At 42.9% G+C, this 27,580-nt stretch overlaps 2 protein-coding genes across 2 annotated transcripts in view; one reads left to right on the top strand and one right to left on the bottom strand.

The window, feature by feature from the left end:
* The window catches only part of MRPL13 (mitochondrial ribosomal protein L13), a 31,864-nt gene extending 26,328 nt beyond the window's left edge, over positions 1 to 5,536 (bottom strand). The window contains exons 1-4 of the mRNA XM_077351587.1: positions 5,397 to 5,536; positions 4,031 to 4,154; positions 3,751 to 3,844; positions 3,146 to 3,206 (exon numbers count right to left, since the gene is read on the bottom strand). Of these exons, the coding sequence (XP_077207702.1) occupies positions 3,146 to 3,206; positions 3,751 to 3,844; positions 4,031 to 4,154; positions 5,397 to 5,423 (306 nt within the window). The 5' untranslated portion in view covers positions 5,424 to 5,536. The remainder of the gene's footprint in view (positions 1 to 3,145; positions 3,207 to 3,750; positions 3,845 to 4,030; positions 4,155 to 5,396) is intronic.
* MTBP (MDM2 binding protein) overlaps positions 5,458 to 27,580 on the top strand; it is a 36,456-nt gene continuing 14,333 nt past the window's right edge. The window contains exons 1-14 of the mRNA XM_077351585.1: positions 5,458 to 5,588; positions 6,885 to 6,965; positions 8,396 to 8,469; positions 8,555 to 8,706; positions 12,091 to 12,149; positions 13,501 to 13,645; positions 15,987 to 16,101; positions 16,703 to 16,825; positions 17,088 to 17,182; positions 18,006 to 18,078; positions 19,662 to 19,779; positions 20,776 to 20,949; positions 22,785 to 22,895; positions 25,563 to 25,727. Coding sequence (XP_077207700.1) covers positions 5,537 to 5,588; positions 6,885 to 6,965; positions 8,396 to 8,469; positions 8,555 to 8,706; positions 12,091 to 12,149; positions 13,501 to 13,645; positions 15,987 to 16,101; positions 16,703 to 16,825; positions 17,088 to 17,182; positions 18,006 to 18,078; positions 19,662 to 19,779; positions 20,776 to 20,949; positions 22,785 to 22,895; positions 25,563 to 25,727 — 1,537 coding nt within the window. The 5' untranslated portion in view covers positions 5,458 to 5,536. The remainder of the gene's footprint in view (positions 5,589 to 6,884; positions 6,966 to 8,395; positions 8,470 to 8,554; positions 8,707 to 12,090; positions 12,150 to 13,500; positions 13,646 to 15,986; positions 16,102 to 16,702; positions 16,826 to 17,087; positions 17,183 to 18,005; positions 18,079 to 19,661; positions 19,780 to 20,775; positions 20,950 to 22,784; positions 22,896 to 25,562; positions 25,728 to 27,580) is intronic.

Here is a 27,580-nt window from a genome sequence, read left to right as displayed (position 1 = left end):
TTTATCGACAACGGGGTGTTTAAATCCCACTCCTAAAGCCAGCATTTCATGGCAAGTACAAAACACGGCTAGAACACCCTAGAGAGCCCACATCCAGCCGGTACTGGAGGCAGCAGCACTGGTAACGGTTGAATTCCATATCTGGTTCAAAGCATTGGTTTTAGCTTTTAAGGCCCATTTGTGGTTTGGGTCCAGCGTATCTGAGGAGAGCATTCCATTCTTTGAATACCAACAGGTGGGTTGACTCCAGCCCCAGGGAAGTCTGCCTGGCCTTGACTGGAGCCGGGGCATTTTTGGTCCTGGCTCCTTTCTGGTGAAATGAGCTCCCAGATAGAGCAGGCAGAGTTCCATAGTGCCTGCAAGACAGAGCTCTTTTGCCAGGCATTTGGTTGAGGCCAGGATAAGGACGTTAGCATCACCCAGGCCCCTCCTTTGAGCAAAGATGTGCCCTCTGCTGGCCAGGTGATAACCATCATGGCAAAGCCTGTTGATGGCAAAGCCTGTTAATTACGATGATTTCTGTGAACGATACTGATAGGGGGTTATTATTAAGCCGTTTAAATTTTGTTCGTTTAAATAATAACGGCATATAGTGTATATTTTAAGCTTGTTGTAAGCCATCAGAAACCGGCAAATAAAAATAAATTCAGCTTGCATACAGAGACAGTAGGCAGCCATTTGAAAAATGATAGAGTATTTCATCCACGTGAAAGGAAACCTGCATCTGAGAAAGGGAATTTTGACTTTTAAAACCTTTTAAAAAGTCTGTTTTCTTAAAATGCTACTGAACTAAATCCTGTTTTTTAACCATAGCCCCCCCCCACACACACACACGTACAAGGACCCTGTTATCAGGGATCTTGTTATCTCAATTCATAAAATACTTTAAATATTGCCTTGTATTTTGTCCTCTAAATAATATGCAGGTATATAATACCAACATGAATCATGCAAATATATGCAAACACAATTCTACCTGTTGCAGACGCATTGTCTGAAACATTTTAACAATTTATCATTTACTTTACATTGTTCATAGTGAAATTCTCAAGTCTGGCCACCAGAAAACAATCCAGAGTAAATATTAGCAAGGAAATAATTTGGCAATTCCTAGGCAAGCTAAGGTTATACTGCCCTCTAGTGTTCAGCTGTCAACACATGTGGTTTGTCACATGGAACAATTTTCAATGCTATTAGCCCTGTGTTTGCTCCTCCCAAGCGTCATTTGGATTGCCATGATAAAGCTTTTACTGCATGACTGTAACCATGTGCATGCTTAGCTCTGTTACTATTAGTAGCAACTCATGTAGAAAGCCACCAGATAATTCTATGAGCAAAGCCTGTTTCAAGAGGGCATAATGGACCCATTAGTCCTTTAGTGAAAGACTGCCTCAACTCACAACCAAAGCATCAGGCGGAACAGCTGTAAGAGTCAGTCAGCATATATGCTGCTCCCAATGTCATGATACAGTTGTCTGCCTAATCATCTAGGGAGCTAGCACAGTATTGTTTGGAAGAATCAGACAAGAACATAAATAGGTTTTTGGGGGAGAGGACAGGGGTTATTCCAGATGCAAGATCCTGAGTCCTCAGATGGGGAAGTGAAGGGATAAGAATGTTAGAAGAGCCCTGTTGAATCTGACTAAAGGTCCATCTAGTCCAGCATCCTGTCTCACAGTTGGCTCATCCTGGCCAACCAGTTCCTCTGGACAGCCAACAACTGGGCATAGAGGCCAAGACCTTCCCTTGATATTGTCTCCTGGCTCTGGGATTCTAAGAATTAGTGCCTCCGAATGTGGAGGTTCTCCTCAGTCATTGGCTAGTGCTTATTGAGAAGACATATCCTCTATGAATCTATCCAGTCCCCTTTTAAAACCATTTATTCCTGTAACCATCACTAGATCCTCTGGAAGAAAATTCCATGTTTTAATCACTCTCTGTGTAAAGTAATGTTTCCTTTTTAAAGTTCTGAACCTGCTGCCCAACAGTTTTAGTATTTTGGGAGAAGGAGAAAAAATTATCTTTGGCAACTCTTTCCACCACCTGCATAATTTTATAATCCTTTATCCTGTAACCCCTTGTCTCTAACTTGTTCCAGGCTGCAGAGAAAGTGAAAAATCGACTCAATTATGATGAACCCAGGGGCCATGGGGTTTTCAAGGCAAGAGATGAGCAGAGGTGCTTTCTCACTGCTTTCCTCTGAGCCCAGGGTGAAATTAGCTCATTCCACCCCTAAGGTTCTCTGTGTGCATGCAAAAGAAGGGCAGGAAGGCTTCAGTGGTGTTAAGAACAACTTGAACTTCTGAGCAAAGGAAGGATCAGGTGGCAAATAAAGCACAGCCTGAACAGTTCAGAAATTATTTTGCAGAAGATGTGGCCTTGAAGGAAGAGAAAGCAGCTTGACAATGATGAAAAAATCCTTTAAGCATGGCATGTCAAACAGCTCTGAGACTTGAATGGGAAGAGATGGAGGGGTGACAGTAGATGAGTTTGTGCAGAAAACAGCAGGACTGAAAGGCAGGAGAATAAAAAAGAGGTTGGCATGCAGAGAAGCATGAAAAGTAATCACGTGGAAAGGCTCTCAGTGGCTTGGATGTGGACGACAAAGGGATAGGAAGGAATCAAATGTGTCTGTCTCCAAAGTTACATGACTACAGTTGCAATGGTGACAAATGCAAGTAATGAATTCAGGCGCTCTTCTTACAGTATTCTGAACTGGAAAGGCTTACAGCAGTGGTCCCCAACCTGCGGGCCGTGGCCCGGCGCCGGGCCGCAAAGGCCATGGCGCCGGGCTGCGGCTCCCTCTCCCCGCCCCCCCCCACAGTAAAAAACTTCCCAGGCTGCAAGCCTACGGCCCGGGAAGCTACTTACTGCGGGAGGGCGGGGAGAGGGAATCAGGGCCAGGCCGCACCCGTGCAGGCCGCGCCCGCGCGGCCCGATCCACGGGTGCGGCCCGCGGGCACGGCCGGGCGCGGCCCGATCCGCGGGTGCGGCCGGGCGCGGCCGGCCGAAGCGTGGGCGCGGCCCGATGCTCTGCCGGTCCCCAGCCTAATAAAGGTTGGGGACCACTGACTTACAGGACAATTCAGGTGGAAGTATGGCAAGTCTATTCAAGAAGTACAGGAAGGAAAGGGTTGGCACTTACTGCAGTTGGGTCCTTTTTATGAAGCTGAGCTGCTGTTACTTGTTTGAAACCACCAGGGTACCTACAGAACAAAGGATGCAAATAAGCAAAATTTTAAAAGCCTGAACCTTGAAAAATAAAACCTGAATATGACCTGAAGTTGGCTTCTATATGGCTGAAGTGCTTCATTGTAAGCACAGGTCTTGCAACAGCCGAAATTATGCTTAAAGACCAATGAGATACTGGTCATGCGCAGGAAATATGTGTGGACAGATGGCCTGGAAGGCAAATGGTAGCTGAGAATGCAGGTATGTATACCAACTCTCCTTTCCTAACTCACAATTTCATCTCCATTCCCTCTCTCTGCTTACGACCCAAACTTGTCCCACCCCAAGCTTCATTTTCCTTGGCTTTTCCTTTCTGAGAGAGTCAATAAGACTTGCTCAAGATCCCCAGCCTGAAGGATGGCAAACAAGCCTTGACCAGGGCCAGATCCAACATTCTCCTGGAAATACCAAGACCATATGGGACTTGGGTCAGTTTCTGCAGGGCCCAGTAACGTCAGATTTAAACTGATCACTGAAATTATTTAAATATTTGTATTCTTAAAATGGTGTGACGCTTACCCGGTATGTGATGAGTATACCTTCTGTTCCCATTTATTGCCAGAAAAAGCAATATGTCTCGTATTTATTACAACAACATGATCTCCAAGGTCACCTAATTAAAAAAAAAGGACTTGGTTCAGAAGACCAGCCGTAACCAAAGAACTCTAATTATTCAGAAAAACACTGTTAATGGTTCTCAGCAAAATACTGAACCACAAACTAAGTATTGTGTTGCACTGCCCCAGGGGCCTTGCAACCCAATTGGAGAGCGTGTCTGGAAAACCTAAGACTCACTTACTTAGTGCATGGTACACAGGCTTATGTTTCCCTTGAAGTAAGACCTTGCATATTTCTGCAATTTTTCCAGGAGGCTGCATCTTTGCATCCAAGAGATACCAGGATCGAGCAAATGTGGCCCATTGCTGGAGAGAAAGAACGGGGGAGTAATTAGTGCCGTGAAATCGAGATACTGCAACCAAATGGCCAATCCCACCATATTTACCTAATGCTTTGAAAACTATGAATTGTATATCACCAATTAAAGAGGTTTTTAAAAGAAATAACCTTGATCACCAAATGTAAGTCACCAGCTGCAGCATTAAAATACAATATTGAGGCCCGTACAGCAACTTAATGACTGTGGCTCTTCTGACTTTGTACAAGAGAAGACTAGGAGAAAGGCAACAAGATAATCACTGCACCCAACCTGCTTAAATATGAGACCTGTCGGAATTGGAAACTGATAACCTGTTTCCATGGCAGTCACTGAGAAAGGATTAGAAACCAGGGCCTAGTCTGCAAATACAGGATAATGCACTTTCAATGCTGGCTTTTCCTGTGCAGGACAGGAAAATCCACTTCTAAAGTGTACTGAAAGTGCATTATCTATTGTATGCAGACTAGGACCAGGTCTTCAAGATGCCAGCCTGACATGCTAAACCCAACATTTTTTTTTAATCATTGCGAAACCCCTGATATATTCCTCAGGCTTGGAGAAACCCCAGTGGTGGCGTTATTTATTTATTTATGCTTTGATTTATATACCGGCACTCTCAAAGACCCGCGACAGTTTACAATAAAATGCTAAAACAAACAAACAAACAAACAAAAATCCCTTAAAACCCCCCACACATTATAATACATTAAGATGGCTATTAGCTGGAAGTGAAACCATCTGATGATGCAGAATATTTATTTATTTATTTAGATGTATATATAGCAGGGGTAGTCAAACTGCGGCCCTCCAGATGTCCATGGACTACAATTCCCAGGAGCCCCCTGCCAGCATTCTCTGGCAGGGGCTCCTGGGAATTGTAGTCCATGGACACCTGGAGGGCCGCAGTTTGACTACCCCTGCTATATAGGGTTGGGACGCAGCGCTGTGGACACCCCCTTGCCTTCCCACCCCTCCAGGCCCATCACTGCCCGTAACATTCAGACGTGGCGCGCAAAGGAGAAGGCCCGGGCCGAAATTCAGACCCGGGCCTCTGAGGAGAGAGCCCCGCTGGCCCGGTGGGGTCGGGCCCCCTGAAGGCCGCGCGGCCTCCTCCGCAGTGAGCGCCACGAACGGGGCCTGGGCTGAGGGGCCGGGATTGGTGAGGGGGAGTAAGATGGCGCCCTGTGCGTGTGGCTGAGGGGAGGGGGGGGGGAGGTGCGCTTCTTACCTGCGCGCCTTTGCTGAAGCTCGACATGGCGCCCGAGAGAGGGAGCCCGGAAAGAGAAGGGCGGCCTCAGCGCCGGGAAGCGGAAGGGGCGGCCAGGCGGAGGAGGAGCCGGCGGCGGGGCGCGGGGCTTTCGAAGGGCCATGGACCGCTTCCTCCTCTTCCTCAGCTGGCGGGCCGAGGCGGGACCCCCAGGTGAAGCCTCGGGGCGGAGTACATCATGATGGGGATGGAATGGGGGGGGGGGGGCGGCTGAGGGAAACTCGGGTCCGGTTGCAGGTTCAGGCGGGCGGCCGGCCGGGGTGGCGTTTTGTGGGATAACGCCCTTTATTTTTTTTTTGCAGATGATCTAGTAGGGGTAGTCAAACTGCGGCCCTCCAGATGTCCATGGACTACAATTCCCAGGAGCCCCCTGCTAGCGAATGCTGGCAGGGGCCCCTGGGAATTGTAGTCCATGGACATCTGGAGGGCCGCAGTTTGACTACCCCTGAGGTAGGAGATATTGAACCTTTTCTCTGTATAAAAGAACCTCCTGTATAAAAGAACAATACAGAGTGATAAGCCTTTGTCGTGGCTTAGCCATTGAGACTTGCACGAGTGAATGTTTCTTCGCCGAAAAAAGTTCCTTACCCGTAACAAGCTAGCCTGTCAGGACTCTTCCACCTGAGATGCTAGCTTTCTGGGTACAGGGAACTTTTTGCCCAGGTGGTCTTTTGAGCGTGTGAAGCCTCGTGGGCACTCTAAAGCAGGGGTAGTCAACCTGTGGTCCTCCAGCGTTTGCTGGCAGGGGCTCGTGGGAATTGTAGTCCGTGAACATCTGGAGGGCCACAGGTTGATTACCCCTGCTCTAAAGCACAGACATAAGTGGGCTCTCTTATTCGTTCTTCAGGAGGCCCAAGTCTGCGGCTTTTAAATCATGTCGGGGCCAGTCCTTCAGTTTATACAGTATAAGAACTGGCTGATCGTGAATACTAATAATTGAATTGGATATGCAGCTAGAGAGCCTCTTGTGGCGCAGAGTGGTAAGGCAGCTGCCTGAAAGCTTTGCTCATGAGGTTGGGAGTTCAATCCCAGCAGCCGGCTCAAGGTTGAGTCAGCCTTCCATCCTTCCGAGGTCGGTAAAATGAGTACCCAGCTTGCTGGGGGGTAAACGGTAATGACTGGGGAAGGCACTGGCAAACCACCCCGTATTGAGTCTGCCATGAAAACGCTAGAGGGCGTCACCCCAAGGGTCAGACATGACCCGGTGCTTGCACAGGGGATACCTTTACCTTTACCTTTATGCAGCTAGAACAGACGAAACTGAGTTCTTATAAATTTATTTATTTATTTTTATTTATCATACTTATATACCGCCCTCCCCGGAGGCTCAGATGTTAACTAACATCTAGTAAATGAGCATGCATGCTCCTGCACATTAATGGCTTGAATATACAGACTTTTGTTCATCTGATATTTCAGTAAACGTAAGCATAAATTTATATTTTTCAGGTTGGACAGCAGACAGTATATATAACTTACTGGAAATAAACTGTAATGCCTCTGTAAAAGCAGAAATCGAAGAATTTCCTGGTATGTGAAATGCTGACGAGTAATAAATTCTGCAAGTTATCTATGTTAGAACAAAACAAGAAAGTTTTGTGGTATTTGAAAGGCTAACAGTTCTTATATGGCATACGTTTTGTGGACTGTAGTTCAATCCTTCCAATGTTTGATAGCCTTCATTTGATGGCATTCCCTCAGCTGGCTGTTGTTTGTTCATTTTTTTCCTTTAAAAAAATGAAACAGTAGAGTCAATTGAAGTACAGGAAATTCAGTCTGTTTCACTTTACTATTTACAGTCTCTGTATATCAGTGTTTACTAACTTTGTAGATGGTGATGTGGACTCTAGTTTGTACAAGCAAACATGGTGAATCTGTTTACTAACATCTAGTAATGCAAGTAAATGATTAGACAACATGAAGTAAAACAACACAGGGTGGTTATATTTTTACCATCCCTTCGGCTTAGGGAAAAGTTGTGGCTTAATGGTAGAGCACCTGCTTGTCATGCATGAAGGCCCCAGGTTCAATCTCTGGCATCTCCAGTTGAAAGAGCCAAGGCAGTAGGTGATATAAAAGGCTCTCACCTAAGACACTGGAGATCCAGAGCCAGACTCCATGGAAAATATTTAATCAGCCAGTGGTCTGGTTCAGTATAAAGCAATTTCATATGTCTTTGTCTACCACGAAGAAAACAGGGGACTGGGAGTTTAAAATATATGTTGTTGATGTTGAGCTTCTTGGGAACATTTATTGTCAGGCTGTTGTTTGGCAGGCTGAAAAAAATCTTGCAGTTTTAGAATATTTTGGGGGTTGTGTTTGAAATGTTGGTTCATAAAAACTATATTATTCTGAGAAAAATCATGCATTACAAAATTCATACCACCATATTGCTGGAAATACTAAGCAAGGAAGGAAATCAAACCACACATCTGTTTTCATGTGAGCACTTTGGAGGACTATAGGAAAGTGAGCAATAAAGGATGCAAACAGACATGACGCCAGAAATAATATTGTATTTTTTTGTTATCAATATTTTAATGTAACAAAAGGGATTTGTTTTCTGTATTTGACACAGTGTTTCAGTCCCTGAATGTCCAGCTCTTGTCTTTCTTAACCAGGGTTTTGGGAGATGATCATGTCAACGAAATTCCCCCCCTCCCGATGGCCAATGATGGGCCTGGAAGGGGGCGGGAAAGGGGAGGGGCCCCAGGTGAGCATGTACAGAGCTATGCTTCCCAACCATATTCCGCACAATTGCACCACTTCTGGGGTTTCTTGAAGCCTGAAGAATGTTTTGGGAGCTTCTCATTAGTAAAAAAGAGTTGAGTGAAGTTGGTTTAGCTCAACCAGTGTGGTATATACAGCATCTCTGGAGAAAGAAATGAGATCTAAGAATTCATTTTATTCTTTTATCTGTGTGTTTTCTGTTTGGTAATGGGCACTCATTTCTCTTTTAGCATGTTCACTTGCTGGCAGTCCGGATGTAAGAGAATGGTATTTTGCAATTCAGTCAATATGTGGATTTTATCAGGTAGGATGTAGATTATCAAGTCACCTAATTATCTGAAATGTTGGTGTAAACTTTACCTTATGGAATTTTATTTTTAATTTAATAGTTCTGTAGTTCTGACTGGGAAGATGTCAGCTTTGACCTACTGGCAGATCAAAGCAATGACTCTGTTCGAAGATATATTGAAGAATGCCTTGATAGTGATCAGAATATTGAGAAGGAAGACAGTAATAGCAGAGAATCCATGTCAGCAATTGAGTAAGTTGATAATTTTGAAATTGCCATGTGTATTTACTAATTTACCAGTACCAGTGCAATTTAAGAACCAGGCTGTAATCTAGAATTGTGGTAATTAACCCAATTTTTTTCATCGGAGACTTCAGAGGCTTTATTTGACTATTTCTATACTGCCCTCCCAGCTAGCGTGGTGTACATCATTTTACTCAACAACATGTGATAAAGTTAAAATAATTAAAATTTTAAATTTGATTAAACAGACTGAACGGAATAGCAACATCAACAGCCCTATGCTTCAGTTCTTCCAGGACTAGACTATGGTCTGAGGGTATCTTACGATAGGGAGGACCTGAATAGATGATGATGATTTCACTGGCTATAAACAAAAGCCTGGTGGAAGAGCTCTATCTTGCAGGCCTTGTGGAACTGTGCCGGCTCCATCAGGCCAGTATCTGCTCCAGGAGCTCATTCCACCAAGTGGGGGCCAGGACAGAAAATGTCCTAGCCCTCTTTGAGCCCAGATGTAATTCCTTGGGGCCAAGGACCACGAACTAGTTGATGCTTGCAGAGTGGAGTGCCTTTTTATTGGATGATATAATAATATACAGGCATGTTGATTTGCCTCTCCAGTGGCCAATGATGGGTCTGGACGGATGAGAAGGGGAGGGCCCCCATGTGGGTGCATACACAGCTATACTTCCCAACTATATTGTGTACAATTGTTCCACTTCTCTGGTTTCTCAAAGCCTCAAGAATGTATTGGGGGTTTCTCAATGGTAAAAAAAGTTGAGAAAGGCTGCATTAAGACAATCAATATGGCTATAAAAATGGCAGCTCATAAGCCGTTCTAAGCATCACAAGCTTTTTTGAGAAAATGGGAAAGGCCCTGCTTTATTCAGCCAAAGCTTCATCCAGTTCATGTGTTTGGACATACTGCTTCTGAACCATGGAATTTTCATATTGCCATTGTTCTTTATAGTTATTGTTTGACAACACAGTTTTAATCCCATTGATTTAGAAGAACGTAACTCGTTTTAGGATTGCACTTTTAGTCTCTCTGAATGTGTCCCTTTTAAAACCGTCGCTACTAGCAGCCATCTCTACATGTTGTGGTAATGAATTCTGTGTGTCAGTTTTGTGGTACATGTCCTGAATCTATTTAAATGTGCGAATGCAAGATTTAGAATTATGGGAAATGGCAAAAAAATTGTTAGTAAATGATCTGTACTTTACATGATTTTTTGACTAATAGCTTGTGTCCTCTCTCCTCCTCTTAATTATTTAGTAACTAAACAACGCCAAAGTTTTTAGTAATTTCTTGTAAGGAAATACCAGGCTCCTTGATCATTTCTATATAGTTTGCTGCTCTTTAACGTTCTCTTGAGATGGAGCTGCCAGAACCACAATATTTCAAATGTGACAGTACCTGTTAGTTTTATTTTCCATTGTTTTTCTAATGATCCATAAAATTGAATACATTTTTTTTGTTTCTGCTACTCATTGACGCGTCATTTTCAAGGTCCTTTTCCTGGTTTGCCTTGATGCCATATGTATCTGTGTGGAATAATTTTACATTTATTTACTCTGTATCTCATTTGCTAGATTGTTGCTCATTCTCCCAGTCTGAAGAAAGACCTGGAGGAAATTTGCCTTCTGACCCCAAAGGGGCGATCAGCATTTCCCTGGGCATGCAAGAAAGAGCCAAGAGCCAAGCTTAGACACTGTCCCTTCTTGCCCATCCACTTATAAATCTGCCTAAGTTCACAGAATCAGCATTTCTGTCAGATGGCTATCTAGCTTCTGCTTAAAAACTTCTATATTCTATATACCTATTTTACCCTGGCCTAGATGGCTCTAGGCTAATCCAATTTTTGTCAGATCTCAAAAGCTAAACAAGTTTGGCCTGGTTGGGAGCCCACCTGAGAAATCCAGGGTTGCTACACAGAGGTGGGCAATAGCAAACCACCTCTGTTTGTCTCTTGCTTTTTAAATGCTATGGAGTCTTCCTCAATCAGCTGTGACTTGAAACGGCATTCCTTTTGTGCACTTTTTTCCAATATCAAATTCAGTTATGCCCCGGGGAAGAACTCTGCTGTTAACCGATAACGTGATGCAGCTATCTCTTGCATGTGATTTTAATGAAACATTTATGAACTTGAAGTCAGATTTCTAAAATTCTCTTGAAGAGAAGAATGAGCTTGGACAGAATTGTATTCTTACTCTTGTACTGGTATTGATGTTGCTTCATCTTATATGGCATGGCCCTTGGAGCATTGGAGCCTTGCTATGAAGGGCATAGGGCTTTAGAGGAGATGAGAGGAGAGGGATAGAAAACCATAGTTGCAGAAGCAGCTATCCCCTCTAACCAGGGTGAAACCAGGGGTATTTTGATGGCCCTGGAAAAGGGTTTCTCGAATGGGTGGGAGTTAATTTTATATATATTTTAAAAAATTGTTATACATTTATCAGGTGATATGACCACATATGGTCATGTTGACCCCCGTCAAATGCCCAATGATGGGCCTGGAGGGGGGTAGGAAGGGGAGGGGCTCCAGGTGGGCATGTACACAGCTATTCTTCTTGGCCATATTCTACATGTCTGTAGCTCTTCTGGGCTTTCTGAAAGCCTGAAGAATGTTTCAGGGGTTTCTCAGAGGTAAAAAAGTTGAGAAAGGTTGCTCTAAGAGCTGGGTGCTCTTCCGTAACAGTAACTAGTTGTGCAGTTGCCTCACAATATTTTTTCTTTTTCTCTTTTGAGGGGGCAAAAACCAAGCAAGGTGTCCACAGAACTGGACATTGTTGTCGAGTGGTCGATTCATGTGCTCTCTGAAGCCTGAGGTAGAAGAAAGGGGAAACCCCTCCACTGTGCAGACTGCCAGCTTATGAACTGGGGCATAGAAAACAAGGGCAGAAAGGGAGAAAGACTGCATTAAGGCTGGGGGTGGGCGGGGGGAGTGTGAGTCCTGGAATTCAGCAGGCAACAGAACTGCCTGTGCAAAGATCACCTTCTATAGTGCAATTTTTTAAAAATTGCATAAGGCACTATTATTTCAGTGAGCCCTCTTTGATTTGGCTTTTTAAGCTTTGGACTGTGCTTTAAGACGTGTACTTACTATTTTGTGGTGGTGTTTTGATATGGAGTGCTGTTCTGATGTTTCAATTGCTCCTGAGGACTTGAGAAGTTTAGCAGGTTTTAAAAATCTTTAATGATGGTATCTTCTGTTTTAATTGAGGAGAGATGATTTTTGAAAGAAAGAAATAAGTGGCAAGCCTTCTTACTGCAAGTTAATGTAGACCTTTTTTGGTGTCTTGCGATTCTGGTGTATGGACTGCATAATGCTTTGAATATGTTAGAGCTGGAAATATGATCACTAATTTTCACTGTATATATTTTTTGAATTTTAGTCTCTACGAAGAAGTTGCTGAGAATATACATCAGTTAGCAGACAAGCTTCCTGCTCCTGGTAATAGCCTTTGGAAACTGGAAAGTCTGTATTTTTGCATCTCTTGTAAAAATTTGTACAGCCCCCCCTCCCCCTCCAGTCACTTTGGGTATGAAGTATATGTCATGATCAGTGATGTGGATTTCCCAGGGATATTTGAATCAGAAAATGTTCCAGTTGGAATTTAAATAAATAATTATAAATAAATAATAACCTGGACTCTGTACCTGCACCAGAGTTTGTCCTTACTTCATATTCTGATTTAAGCCATCTAATATAATTGATCTGGACCATACTAGCACTGACAATTATAGATCAACAGGCTATATTTGCATATATGTGGAACAGCTTTCATGGAACAGCTTTCCATGAAAAAAATACAACAGTGGAAACATTTCTACCCCATGTCATTCATTTTGCATTTCAGTGTGTGAAATTTCATTTGAGTAGGTTTGCATGTTGTCTCTTGGGCATGTAATCAGTTCTTTATTATTAGACAGACAGATTCTGCCGCTGTCCAATGCTGTGCCTTGATTTATTTATTTTATTGTATTTATTTTGTATATTTCATAGTCTCTGTCTAAAATGACAACAGCCTTCCATATTCCATTTATTATCTGGCAAACAAGAGAAAAGGTAGTAGAATAATATTTTGGCAGTTGTAGCAGAAACTGGCTATTAAGGTGACTTTATAGATGAGCTTCAGAAGGTAAAGATTATGTAATATGGGAGAGAATTATACCATTTACAGTTGGCTAAAATTGTTAGAGGAGCGGAAGAAGAGTCACGAGATAACAGAAAGCATGAGATGTAATGGAAACAAAATCAAAATTGCAAAGGCCAGAAGAATCTTTTAAAAATTACCAGTGAATCTTCAAGCAGGCTCAGAGAGTCGTGCAATGAACAGAAAAGAAAGATGACTTTTGCCATGCCATCTACTACATGGGCATTTAATTTTATATAGAGACATGTGCTGTAAGATAGTAAGTAGTTTGTTCTAAAGGGCTTTGGCCCTGTTAAAAGGGGAAAGAGTAAGCTAAACATTGGCTTTAGAATGGAGCTTGAAGTCATGGTTCATATGATTGTGGGGGAAATAAAGGATATTGACTTTTAGAGAAGAGCTAGAAAATTAACAGGGAAGGTTTGACAGCAAAGTGAGATTGTCTTTTTTAAATGTATTGCTAGACTTGAATGTTTTGCAAACAGATGCCAAGGAGACAGAGAATGTACTTATCAGTTTTGACAAATCCTGTACCTAAATCACTCAGCTGTTAATTTGTGATAAAGTGTTGTGTCTCTTGCTTGAAATTGAATTATTTATTTCCTAATTTGAAGTGCTTACTTATGGGCGTGTGATAAATTGTCTCTACAGGAAGAGCAATGGTTGATGTAATACTGCAGTCTTCAGAAAGGGATGCTCCAAAGTTAAATGACTGCTTACCAGTCATTGGTGCCTTGAAACATCTGAGAGAATGGCACATGGCGAAAATCACTATTGTAGCAAAGGAAAGCAAAACGTGAGTTGTTTTATCTGTATTCAGTAATAGTGTTGCTTTATGTCAGGGGTGGCCCAACTGTGGCTCTCCAGATGTCCATGGACTACAGTTTCCATGAGCCTCTGCTATCACCAGGCTCATGGTAATTGTAGTCCACAGACATCTGGAGAGCTACAGTTCAGCCACCCCTGCTTTTTGTAAAATAATATTTTGAAATTAAATTAATAAAGGTTGTACTCCTTTTTTTAAAAGGGCCATAGGTCAGTGATAGGGCATGCAGAAGGTCCCAGGTTCAGAAGAAGAAGAGTTGGTTCTTATATGCCGCTTTTCTCTACCCGAAGGAGTCGCGTTCCCTTTCCACACAACAGTCGCGTTCCCTTTCCACACAACAGACACAGTGTGAGGTGGGTGAGGCTGAGAGAGCCCTGAGATTACTGAAGAAGAAGAAGAGTTGGTTCTTATATGCCGCTTTTCTCTACCCAAAGGAGTCTCAAAGCTGCTTACAGTCGCCTTCCCATTCCTCTCCCCACAACATACACCCTGTGAGGTGGGTGAGGCTGAGAGAGCCCTGATATCACTGCTCGGTCAGAACAGCTTTCTCAGTGCTGTGGGGAGCCCAAGGTCACCCAGCTGGCTGCATGTGGGGGAGTGCAGAATCGAACCTGGCATGGCCGGATTAGAAGTCCGCACTCCTAACCACTACACCAAACTGGCTCTCAGTCCTCAATGTCTTCAGTTAGGTAGCAGGTGATTTAAAGGACCGTCACCTGAGAGCATGTGCAGTCTGAATAGACATTACTGACCTTGATTCAGTGCATGGCGACTTCATGTGTTTGCATGTGTTCCCACTTTCCTGGGAGTTAGAGTGAAATGGGTCTTATTTCTGAAAAACCCACTTAGTTTTGCTCCCACGATATCCTGTTTCAGTAGACGCTTTCAGAAATGCCAAAAGAGAAAACAAAGGTAGCATATTTTCAAAATATATCTTGGCTAATGAGAAAGTATTAGCTTATCTGTCTTTCTGTTGACTTTCATCTCTGCTTAGATTTATATTTTGAGTTGTACAATTCTGTTAGGATAACCACGCATGAGGCTGTGAGTATACGGCAGCAACAGGTAGTGTGCTCTGATGTCAAATCGGGCCTTAGCAGGTAACAGATTTCGTGGTCCCTCTACCTACCTTCGTCTTTTTCATCGAGGAACTAGAGAACGATGAATTCACAGGGAGATTGGTGAAGCCATAGAATTTTGGTAATTATCTTCAAGGCTATATGCGGTCTGGGCCCAGTGTACCTGAGAGAAGGTCTCTCTGCCTATACCCCCCCAAAGAACCCAACGCTCCACCACCACTATCTGTCTGGTGATCCCGGGCCCCAAAGAAGCACGTCGGATCTCAACGAGGGACAGAGCATTCTCTGTCCTGGCCTCTACCTGGTGGAAAAGGCTCCTAGAAGAGATCAGGGCCCTGCCTGAACTCCCACAATTTCACAAGGCCTGCAAAAGGGAGCTGCTCCACCAGGCATTCGGTTGAGACTCACCCACCCAACAACATCTGCCGGTCCCGTCCCCCCCCGTCCCCCCAGACACTCTCTCCATGACCTGAACCAAACTGACCTTGCTAAGGGTTCTTGTTAAGCTGTTGTTAAAGTTGTTGTTCAACCAAATTTGCTCTAATAATCTATTAATTTTGGAACCACTGCTGGAATTGCTGTTGATATGTTGTGTTGTGATTGTAATGTATGCCCATGACGTTTCATGTAAACTGCTCCGAGCCTTATGGGAGGGCAGTATAAAAATCTAAGAAAATAAATAAATAAATCTGAAGCTCAGAAAAGAACTTTGGCTCAGTGAAGGCATGTGAATGACACCTCGTGGGTGCATTTGATACAGTTAATCTAAACCATTTAATTGCAGTGACGACGACAACAAAATGCTTGCTGCTTAGATTGAACAAAATAAATGTGTTGGATATAATTTGATTCGTTAAACTGGACTTAAATACTATGTTTGCTTTCTAGGAACTTTCTGCTTTTACAGTTGTCCTACCATTAAGCAGAGTGTATCTCTGATTAATAAGTTAATGAAGTCTTTGTTAAGCTGATTTGTGTTTCAAGAGATGTTGGTAGGAAGATACGTTGCCTGGGAATTCTATTTCCATGCAAGAATAACCAAATAAGTTTTATGTTCTTCATTATAGCTAAATAAGTTTTATGTTCTTCATTATTTAGCCTGTCGCTGAAAGAAATTAACTGTTCTTTGTGAGGAAATAACTCGCTTAAATCAACTTTTTATAAATCAGTCAAAGAGTTATGGAGACCAAGTGAAAGATCCACAACTCATTCATGTTTTGCTCTTCTCTTAGTTGGCAGAAAATTGCCGATTATCTGTCTGCGCATGTCGTGGCTCCTGAAAACCTAAACAGTAGCATTGATCCAAGAGAACTGTGGAGAGGAAATATTCAGATATGGGAGCAAAAGGTATTATATCGTGACTGGCATGAACCCTCAGTGGAAGTACTTTATCATACTGCTGAAAATACATGTTGGTTTAGGTCTGGAGCTTGTGACTCCCCTTAAAACAATAAATACAAAGTAGCTTTGCATTTATTACAGTAATTATTTTTAATATATTTATTTGTTTGTTATTTATACTTTCAATAAGATAAGTATTTGTGGTATGTAGCCAAGGTGTTTACAAAGCAAAACGTGGACAATAAAATACAGAAGTAAAACAGGATTTCTCCAGTTAATACACAAGAACAGTGTAAATTACATGTGTCACAAGAAGATAAATGAATATATCAAGATGGGGAGTTGATTTATACTTGGATTTCTATAACCACCCCCTCCCAACTCTGCTGGCTCGGGGTGATCCACAATAATAGTTCCATAGATAAATTAAAAGAATAAAACAGGATAAAAACATTTCATTGATCAGTAGTTCCGAATTGTAACCTGTTATTACCATTCACCACTAATTTTTAGTTACTTTCAAAGGCTTTGCTATAATGAATACTTTTTTTTCAGTTAGCTTCTGGGTTTTGCCTGTATTTTCCTCTAACTACTTTGTGTCTTTCAGTTTGGCTCTGGAATTACCTTTCCAGATTTCTGTATAAGAAGTGCTTCAGAAGGAAGGCTGTTTAGTACTTTGTATTTTGACAAAACTGAACGTGCAAAGAATACAAACACTCGCTTACCAAAGGTAAAAGTCTGTGTATGATCTTTTTCGAACTGCATAACAATTGCCATTTACTCTCCCCTTCCATCAGTGGTCCCTACTGCTCCCCAGGGTGCTCTTTTGGAAAATCTCCTGACTTCTCTAAGGCAGAGGTTTCTAAGCTATACTCTGGGCTGCTACAGGAAGGGGGTGCTGTGCATGGCTTATATTTTAGATCCCGGCCATAATTTACAGAACAGATAAAATAATATCAAAATAACTTTTTTTCAATGAAATGCTTTTCCAGGTTTTCCATTATTATAGTCCTGTGCTGAAATTCGTACAGATGGTTCGGCTGTCTGATCTGCCTTCATTTTTAGTGTCGGGCCTTCACTTTGATCTGTATCCTTTTGTTGCCAAGCTTCTTTTGAGTGCCCCTGATTACACTGGGCTAGTGGAGCTATTTCCAGAGCAAGATATTTTTTGGAGCGTTCTTTACATACATGAACATGTACTCAAGCTTGGTTTTGGCAGAGATGGAAAAAAGGAACGTAGCAAATATTCTCAAGCTGTTTCTTCTGGTTAAGCTTATTTTTCTATCATTATGATTCAAGTCAGTTAAAAAGGCATCTGCGAAATATTGTGTGTATAGAATAGATATAAATATAAACAGATAGCTACTTCAATAGCAGTAAGCATAAGATAGTAAGATATATAATTATGAAACCATGCTGAATACTTCATTCATTCATTCATATTCCTCATTCTAGAACCCTCACAAGAAGCTGTTCTGCAAACCCATATCATATAGGATGCTTAATATGGGGCATGCAAATTCAAAATGTGTCCTGTGTATGCATTGTTATACACATTGTTATACATTTTCATGTAGTACAGCACTCTGAGCCAGCTTGGTGTAGTGGTTAAGAGCAGCGGCTTCTAATCTGGTGAGCTGGGTTTGATTCCCCACTTTTCCACATGTAGCCAGCTGGGTGAACTTGGGCCAGTCACAGCCCTGATGCACTTGCTGACCGTGCATCTCGATGACGGGCTTTTGCAGAAGTAAATCACTGTAAGTACATAAATCGAATAGCCTTTTAATGGCAGATTTAATCGGTTGGGGCTTGAGACTATAATAATACTATATTATTGCAGAATGTATAAATTTGATTGTTAACGTTTCATGGCTCTCTGTGAAGATGTGCTTTCTTAACCCACTGCAAAGGAGCTTGGCAGGGACCAGTGTCAAGGACAAGTCGAAGGTCTTTTGGAGTCAGATGTCTTCCCTGCCTGGAAAGGTATTTTGCGTCTTCATCTTAGCAACAAAGCCAAAGGCAATACATTTTTAATGTACCCTGCAGGACGTCTCTGCACGGCACGTCGCCTCCTTTCAAAATGTAAATTTTAATTACAAGTACCGTAATGTTAGATTCAGTACCAGCTCCTAATAGCAACCGCCTTGGAATTACTCTCCCCTGGCACATGCACCTGCTTTGTCTGACAATAGTTTCTCGTAAGGTAATTAGATTAGGGAAGAATATTTGAGAAATAGTAAAAAAAAAAAAAAAAAACCCTATTCAGAACTTCATAAATCTGGATAAAACAAATGATTTCTAGGTCGTTAGCCGGATGCCTGGAAATGCAAATGCAAATGCATGAGGACAGGACATTTTGACAAAAAAATATGGTCCAAAGTTTGCCCTGGGGCACAAAAAGCAGGACCAATGAAAGAAAATAAGATGATTTCACTTTCCCTGAAATTCACCAGCCTTTGCAGATGTTCCTTGATGACAAAAGGACAAACTTTAGCCATATGCAAGTAGGTCTTTCAAAAGATGCTTAGGTTTGGTTAGATTTTTTTCCCATTAATATTGTTATTATTATTGGATTTATTTCCTGCCACTCCCTAAGAGGCTCGTGGTGGGTAACAAATAGTCCTCATTAAAATACCCATTAAAAGACTTTAAAAAATCCCAACATGATTGAAAATAATCTCATTTCCACCCTCCACTACCAGAGCAGCAGGGAGAGTGGAGAGGAATGATATAACTTCCAATCCCCAGGGAGGGGTGATGGTTCTAGTTCACTGACCCCAGCCTCAGCCATAGACCTGGTGGAAGAGCTCCGTTTTGCAGGCCCTGCAGAAAGCTGGCAAATCCCGCAGGGCCCGCAGCTCACCCGGGAGCTCATTCCACCAGGTAGGGGCCAGGACCGAAAAGGCCCTGGCCATGGTTGAGGCTAGGCGCGCTTCCCTAGGGCCGGGAACGAAATATTAATTTATTTCTTAGATTTCTTACTCTCTCCACTCTCAAAAATAATCTTGTGGCAGGTAACCATAAAAGTTAACACCCTCCCCGCTTATATTAAAACATTTTAAAATTAGCACACTCCAGCGGTGAGAAAATAACCCCCCCCCCGTATCCTCCCACCCTGACCTCTCTCCCCCAGCGCCTCAGGACACAAACTTCCAGGGGTGCCCGGCTGTTATCAATGTAGATAGGTCTTAACTCTGATAGGTCTTTATATAGTTTTTAGATCTGTAGGGGACCCACAATCTTCCGTGCCCTGGCCTCAACCAAAGATCTGGCGGAAGTCCCTCCGGAATCTCGGGGATTTCTGCAGGGCCCTCAGCTCTTCCGGGAGCTCATTCCACCTGAGACTCCATAACTGAAGCTGCCCGATTAGTCAGAAAGGCAGCTTATACATTTTGTAAATACTTAGCTGTTGTGATATCTATTCAGTGTGAACATGATGCCTACTTCACAGCTTTACCAAGGTGCCCTCAGTGTATTCAGTTCTCAGGTAATACCTTTGTGAAGGTGTCTCTTGGGATGCCCGTCCATAATGAATAACGGCGTGTGTATGTGTCCTTTTCCTGTAGGTTGGAGCTCTGTTTGTATTGCCTTGCAGTGTGAGTGCAATGTTTATACCTTTGCCTGTCCAACTCAGTACAAAAAAATGGAAGGAATATATGGCCCAGAAACCTAAAGTGATCAGTGGTGAGTAATACACGCATGCTTAAACCATATACTAAGCTTTCCCGTCTTGTAGTAAAGGTAACTATTATGTCTCTTTTAGTTCCAGCGGTGCACAGGGTTGAATCTGATAATTTGTGGCTCTCCAGATGTCCATGGGCTCTCCAAATCCCACGAGCCCCTGCCAACATGTGCTGGCATGGGAACTGTAGTCCATGACCATCTGGAGAGCCACAGTTTGGTCACCCCTGGCATATAGGCAGCCTTAGGCAACCTTGGAACAATTGCTGCTGTTAGAACGGCTTCCATCACAAGGAAGCCAGCATTGGTATTGCTTCTTTAAAGACTAAATTTCTTCATAAATCTCTTATTGCTTAACACCGTGTGATCTTTTGCAGCTTCTGTGAAGGATGGGATATAAACGGTTAAAATGATAAATATCAGGACAGTGAAAGAGGGGTATATGCTCGTTGTTGTTGTTCTCAGGTGTTAAGTCGTGTCCGACCCATCGCAACCCCATGGACAATGATCCTCCAGGCCTTCCTATCCTCTACCATTCCCCGGAGTCCATTTAAGTTCGCATCGACTGCTTCAGTTACTCCATCCAGCCGCCTCATTCTCTGGCGTCCCCTTCTTCCTTTGCCCTCAATCACTCCCAACATTAGGCTATTCTTCAGAGAGTCCTTCCTTCTCATGAGGTGGTCAAAGGATTTAAGTTTCAATATGCTCATTACCTTCGGTTAAACCAGGAGATGCATTTGATTGTAAACGTCCTCATGCAAATAAGGTTCGGACACGTGGAGGATCTGTTGATCTGAATACATGGTTTGCTGTTAATTGCAAAGACGTATTCGTCAATGAGAGTAGCCTGAGTATACTTGCTGTTTTTTTTTAAACGCTCTAGCAATCCTAAATAAAGAGATTTCTCACCTTCTGTACCTGAAAGATTGATGCTAACGTTAATAAAGTCGCTAAAATTTTTTCTTAACATTTTTGTCACATTTGTTTCCTTTTTCATAGTTCCGGAAATTGAGCTAAAAGGAGAGACTTGCAACAATTATTTCTTGGTGCAGAGCGATGGCCGTGGGGGCTGTAAAGCAACACTGATCTATGCAGCCAATCAGATAAATGGCTCAGTCTGCCTTGCTGAAATAATTGGAAAACAGACAATGAAGGCTGAGGAAGCCGAAGGAAGTAAGTCCATTTGACGGGGGTGGAATACAATGACAACGTTTGTATCATTCTTAATTAGAAAAGAATAAACTTCTGCAGAAGAAATTCTATTCTTTAACTTAATAAAGAGCACTTGGAGTGTCTTGTTGTTAGGTGTGAAGTCGTGTCCGACCCATCGCGACCCCATGGACAATGATCCTCCAGGCCTTCCTGTCCTCTACCATTCCCTGGAGTCTATTTAAGTTTGCACCAACTGCTTCAGTGACTCCATCCAGCTGCCTCATTCTCTGTCGTCCCCTTCTTCTTTTGCCCTCAATCGCTCCCAGCATTAGGCTCTTCTCCAGGGAGTCCTTCCTTTTCATGAGATGGCCAAAGGATTTGAGTTTCATCTTCAGGATCTGACCTTCTAAGTGTTTAAGACCCTTTAAAACTCTTTGAAATGAGTGTTAGTTGAAAGTAAACTTTGTGATCACCCTTTCGTTTTCCCTCTTTCAGCCAGAGTGTGGTGTCCGTGTACTATTTTGTGCTCCCATTCAGTTGCTGAGATGAGGGTTGGAATCTCTGTTGAAGACAGATGTTGTTGACCTTGATGTTGTTCTTTTGTTAACTTTGGTGACTCTTCTTCTTTGCTCTTCTTTAGGCAGTGTAGTACAGCAAAAAAGATACAATCTTTTACAACCGGTTTAATTCCCCCCGGCTTCTGAATCATTTGGGCAACATGAATGGAGTAGAATGTTGTGATAGATAAGGGGAGATTCAAATTCAGATCCCCACATGGCTATAGCATGAAGAAGAATTGTTTTTTATATCCTGCTTTTTACCCTCTCAGACCCCAACCGTGGTGGCAGCAGAGCCTAGCAGCTGCTTCAGGCCTGGCTGCATTATCGGTGGAGCCTGGCAACTCCGTAGGGAGTCACACTGTACAGCCATGGCGGGGAGTGAGGTTCCCCCCCCACTTGTCTATATACTACTAGTGACATATGGCCCCCTATCTGTGGGCCCCCAAGTCCGTTAATTGTGGTCACATGAATGCTAGACCTATTTTTTTTTAGCAAACTTGGGCAGGCTCTCCAAGTTTGCAGAAATACCTTAGATGTTTAAATTTCCCCCAAGATAAGGTAATTTTTTTTTGTTTAATTACAATTTCTTTGGCAGCTGGGAGCTTCCCAAATGCAGGGGAGCAATGGGGGGAGAATAGGATTCTCCCCTGCGAGTTTCATGGGCCCCTTCTTGTCTCTCCTATGCTTCACCTGTGGTCTCTTAGTGACATATTCTGAATTGTACTATTCAGAATACAACAAATGAGATGTAGTGGTTAAGAGCAGTGGCTTGTAGTTAGGTGAGCTGGGTTTGATTCCCTGATCCTCCACATGCAACCAGCATGTGACCCTGGGTTTGTCACAGCCCTGATACTGCTGTTCTCACAGAGTAGTCCTGTCAGAGCTTTCTCAGCACAACTTACCTCACACAGTGTCTGTTGTGGGGAGAGGAAGAGAAGGCAATTGTCAGCCGCTTTGAGACTTCTGCAGGCAGTGAAAAGTGGCACATTAAAGCCATCCCTTCTTCTGTCGACTTCTGGAGGGGGAAGAACTAGCTAGAGATGAGGGTGGCTTCTGTTTCTGTGAAATTCTGGGTTTTTCTGAATTGGTAATCTATCTGTTTTAGAATATTGCACCCACACAAAATGCACCCAGCTGTGCTATTGGTGACTGCTTTGTGTAAAACTTGTGTAATATTTTACTGAAGGGCGTTAATCCAGGATGCTTAATGCTGAAGTCATGCATATTGTTTTGTATCGATTTGCATGATTCTCTCATGTCTCATGAAAACTCCTCCCTTCCCCTCGCCCCATACAGATATGGCTGAAGAGGTTGTTAGATCTCTTCCATTTGTCTCTGGAGAGCAGCTCATGCAGAGGGAGAAGAAACTAGCATGTTTCCAGGCATTAGCTTTGGATCAGTGCCTGAGTAAGTAAATGAAAGTACAGCTGCCACCCTGTGAGCAAATACATAACAATTTATCTTAATTTAGGTTTAATTTGACAGTATTTATGCTACACTTTGAGGAAACAAGAATATTCAAGCGGTGTTTAAAAGTGTTTTCATTAAGAGAATGTGGGATTATGCATCTAAGAAGTTTTCTGCTTGCATGATGTCTCTTAAAACGGATGTTGACTTCTCTCTGTTATTTTTGCAAGGCATGTTTTTCTGTTACAACTTTCAAAGCAAATACCAGAGGGTGAACTTGGAGCTAAACTATACCATGCAGGAGAAGATTATAATAAAACAAAACAGGATTCTGCATCAGGCTTAAGGTTTTGGTTATCAGCTTTAAGGCCACACGTGGTCTGGGTCTCAGCCCAGTATACCTGAGGGATCGCCTCTCTGCCTACACCCTTCAAAGAGCCTTGTGCTTCACCACCCCCAACCTCCTGGTGGTCCCTGGCCCCAAAGAAGCCCGCTTGACATCAATCAGGGCCTTGATGGAACTCAGATAGTTCTGCAGGGCCTGCAAAAGGGAGGTCCTCTGCCAGGCATTTGTTTGAGATGGACCACCACTTCCCATTGGCCCCCGAGCCTCTCTCCAACAGCAATCACTACAGATCTGCCCAACCCACAGGGCCTTCAGTACGAGTTGATTAATGTTCTCCCCAGTATTCTACTGTTTTACAATGTTGTTTATTGTTATCATATGGTTACTGTTATCACCACATTATTACAAACTGAGATACCTCTATCGTTCCCATTTCAGGTAAACCACCCTGAGCCTTTGGGGAGGGTGGTATATAAATAAAATAAAATAAATAAATAAAGGCCTGGAGGGGAAGGGAAGGGGAAGGGGCCCTGGATGGGTGTGTACAGAGCTCTGCTTCCTGACCATATTCTGCACAATCGTAGTACTTGTGGAGTTCCTCAAACCCTGAAGAATGTTTCAGGGGTTTCTCAATGGCAAAAGAAATTGAGAAAGGCTGGTTTAAAGCAAGAGCAATCACACACACACACACACACACACACACACACACAAATAGATTTATGAGGGGATCTGATAACCATCTTCAAGCATTTAAAAGGGTGCCATATAGAGGATGGAGCAGAATTGTTCTCTCTTGCCCTGGAGGGACAGACCAGAACCAATGGGATGAAATTAATTCAAAAGAAATTCCTTCTAAACATCCGGAAGAAGTTCCTGACAGAGCGGTTTCTCAGTGGAACAGGCTTCCTTGGGAGGTGGTGGGTTCTCCATCTTTGGAAATTTTTAAACAGAGGCTTGAGAGAGCCATCTGACGGAGAGGCTGATTCTGTGAAGGCTCAAGGGGGTGGCAGTTGACAGTGGATGAGAGATAGGGATATGAGTGTCCTGCATAGTGAAGGGGGTTGGACTAGATGACCCATGAGGTCCCTTCCAACTCTATGATTCTATGAATCAAACTGGTTTATTAAGCAAAACAACACAATAATCACCATCAGGATCAAGGGTATCAACTGCGGCCTGGCCAACCAAACACTTCAAAGATTATGTCTGGTTTCTTAGGATGATGTCTTAGCTCTCTGTGCTTGTCTCTTGGATTGCTTTGTGTTCCTGTTGGCTGGAGGAATATTTTCATCGCTTTCAATGGGGATGTCAAAAGTTCAGTTTCACCATCCTCTTGCAACTGTTCCTTCCACACATGTTCTGGTCACATCTGTTCTAAAGTTCCCAATGCACATGTGTAGAAAAGGCTTAAGTGAAATTTAGGAACCCTCGTCACTCCTCTTTCACTTTCCTCCAGACTAGCTTTGCAAGTTGCTGTTCTAAAATTGCTTTTCTGAAGCCATTCTCCAAATTCCTACACAATCATGCCAGTGTCCTTTCTAAACACCTTGGCCAGTTTAAACAACTTTTGCTTCCAGATGTTTACTAGTGAGTTGTTCAGAACCTCTTTCTTAACCATAATTTAGCAACCTCCTACTTTGAAAAATGAGCTCCTTTGTAACTGAAATCTCCCTTTTTTGCAGCTGAGACTTTTTAAAAATTCAGCCAAGCTGTAACTTAGGGTTCTCAGACGCTAAATTCAGAGGCTCATCTGTTGCAACCCATATTTTGTACAGGAACAAGACTGATTCATAGTGAAAATCATGGTTCCATAGTATCCATACTCTGAACAGTAAATACAATATACCTTTGTTATTTAGGTAATTTTTTTCTTAATTCCAGTGAATGTTTTGCTCCAGAACTGCCCCCCCCCCGAATTTCACCTCTCCAGTGGTTAAAAACCTTCTGAAACTGAATGGAGAGTGTTATTTTCCATTTTTTGCCGTATCAACAGCCTTCTTCAATAAAATAAACTTTCTCCCCATTGGTTTGTTATCTTCTTGAACTCCTTGCAGAAGACTTTCTCAGTAATCCTGAACGCGTATGAAGAAAGCTCATTAACATTCTATGAGGAGAGGAAAATGGAAATTGCCTTTATAGATAAGGTAGCTTTTCAAGGTAATTCATGTATGAATCAGGACACTAGCGGTGTCCTGACTGTGGCTATGGAGTATATCAATGAAAACTTACTCAATCTGTACATCTTGAGTTAAAGGTACTTTGTCAATGTCAGTGTAAGCTCAGCAAAGGTTTTGTGTGGTTTTGTGTGTGTGTTTTAATAGAGAGGCAGCAGACAGCCAAACCATCCCTGCTTGTTTCAACGGAAGAACTGAAATGTGTGTTAGCACGTACCAGGGAACGTTTTTTAGAGTTGTGGAATGCTAGCCTTCCCAAGCACGATCGTCCAGTTACAGCTGTCAGAACCAAAGATCACAGGAAAGTTTGTGGTAGGTATCTTTTCTGATGTGCTGTGTAGCTTAAGTATCACAATTTGGAAAAATGCCACCAGGCATTTGCTTGAGGCCAATCGGCCCCAAAATACTCACTGTCCCCCCCCCCCTTGCCAGTCACCCCCCTACCATGACCAAAGAATCCGACCTACCCAAAGCTGTGTCGATGTTCCTGTTCAAATATTGTTCTGGTTGACATGTTATGTTATGACTAGTAATCAAGCCCGCTGTAGCTGAAATACAGCGGGCGCTAGCGAGGCAGTGTGCGGTCCCCGAGCTGGCAGGCCGCTGGCAAGTGAGCAACGGCGAGCCGCAGCAAAGGACTGTACATTATCTGTTGTAAAAGAGCCTCTTGTGGCGCAGAGTGGTAAGCGGCAGAAATGCTGTCTGAAGCTGTCTGCACATGAGGTTGGGAGTTCGATCTCAGAAGCCGGCTCAAGGTCGACTCAGCCTTCCATCCTTCCGAGGTCGGTAAAATGAGTACCCAGCTTGCTGGGGGGTAAACGGTAATGACTGGGGAAGGCACTGGCAAACCGCCCCGTATTGAGTCTGCCATGAAAACGCTGGAGGGCGTCACCCCAAGGGTCAGACATGACCTGGTGCTTGCACAGGGGATACCTATACCTTGACCTTATCTGTTGTAAGCCACCACAAATTGGCAGGCCTGGGAGCAGTGGCCTAGAAATGGAACGATAAATAAATAAAAATCAATAAATAGCGATCATGATTATTGGCTAAGAAGCTGTGAGGAAAATTACACATGCAATAGGCACTTGTGGAAGGTTAACAGATGTGAATGCCAGAAATTCTAGAGGCAAAATGTGGTAATGCAAGGATTTGTTATTAAAAGAGAACATGGATAATTGTGGACATAGCACAGTCCTAAATGAATAGTGAAAAAAAAATTATTCCAGAATGCAGGAGGGTTAGGGACAGCAGTATTGAAGGCCAGATTTGCATAATTCAATGCATGAGAAAGTTTAAAAGGAACAAACATTTTTCTGAAATCACCATGGATAGAAACGCTAGGCTAGGCTCAGAAAATGAGACCAGACCCTCAGGTGTTCCCTTCTCTCCAGGAACTTTGATCAGCCCTTAAGAGAAAAAAGATCAGGGAAGGTAGCCAAGAGAGAAAATGTAATAACGAATGACTTCCAGCTAACTTTATGTTGGCTTCATAAGTGATCAAGCAGGTTGGGACAAAGAGACGGTATTTTAAGACATGATAAATGACTTTCCCATCAAACAGTTCAACAGGGAGCCAGCTAGAGGGGGAAATGACCCTCGCCTTAACCCCGAATAATGCTCAAGATCTGAAAAAGATGTAAGTGTTGTCAAACTCTCTGGGAACGGTGACCACAGTGCCATCAAATTTAAACATCAATCCAAGGGGAAAGTTTCCCCAGGAAGTCTGACATGTTGCATTTAATTTCAAAAGAGGAAAGTTCTAAGAAATGGTTCAGAAAGAAGTTGAAAGGGGGAGTCGGGAAGGTCAAATCTCTTCAGGGCCGGGGGAGGATTGGAGCTAGCCAGCGTAATGCCATTTTTTAAAAGCTCGGTCCAAAGGGATGACTGGAAATTGCTAGTTCATTAGCCTAATATTTGCTTAGGTGAATTAGGAGAAGGGTTTAATAAACAACGAAGTCAAACCTTGATGCAGAAAAATCGCTATAGCATCTATAAAAGAATATTCTGAGTCACCAAACTTTTTACAAGCTTTGAAGATTGCAGGTGCTATGATCTGGTGGATACTATACTATATATATGAACCTCCAAAAAGCTTTTACAAGCTTTCAACTTATATAATGTAAATAAATATAAAGGGGATTGGACAGATTTGTGAAGGATAA

This window comes from Paroedura picta, chromosome 9, assembly GCF_049243985.1.
Source record: "Paroedura picta isolate Pp20150507F chromosome 9, Ppicta_v3.0, whole genome shotgun sequence".
Taxonomy (NCBI): Eukaryota; Metazoa; Chordata; class Lepidosauria; order Squamata; family Gekkonidae; genus Paroedura; species Paroedura picta.
This window is presented reverse-complemented; position numbering and strand designations above follow the sequence as displayed.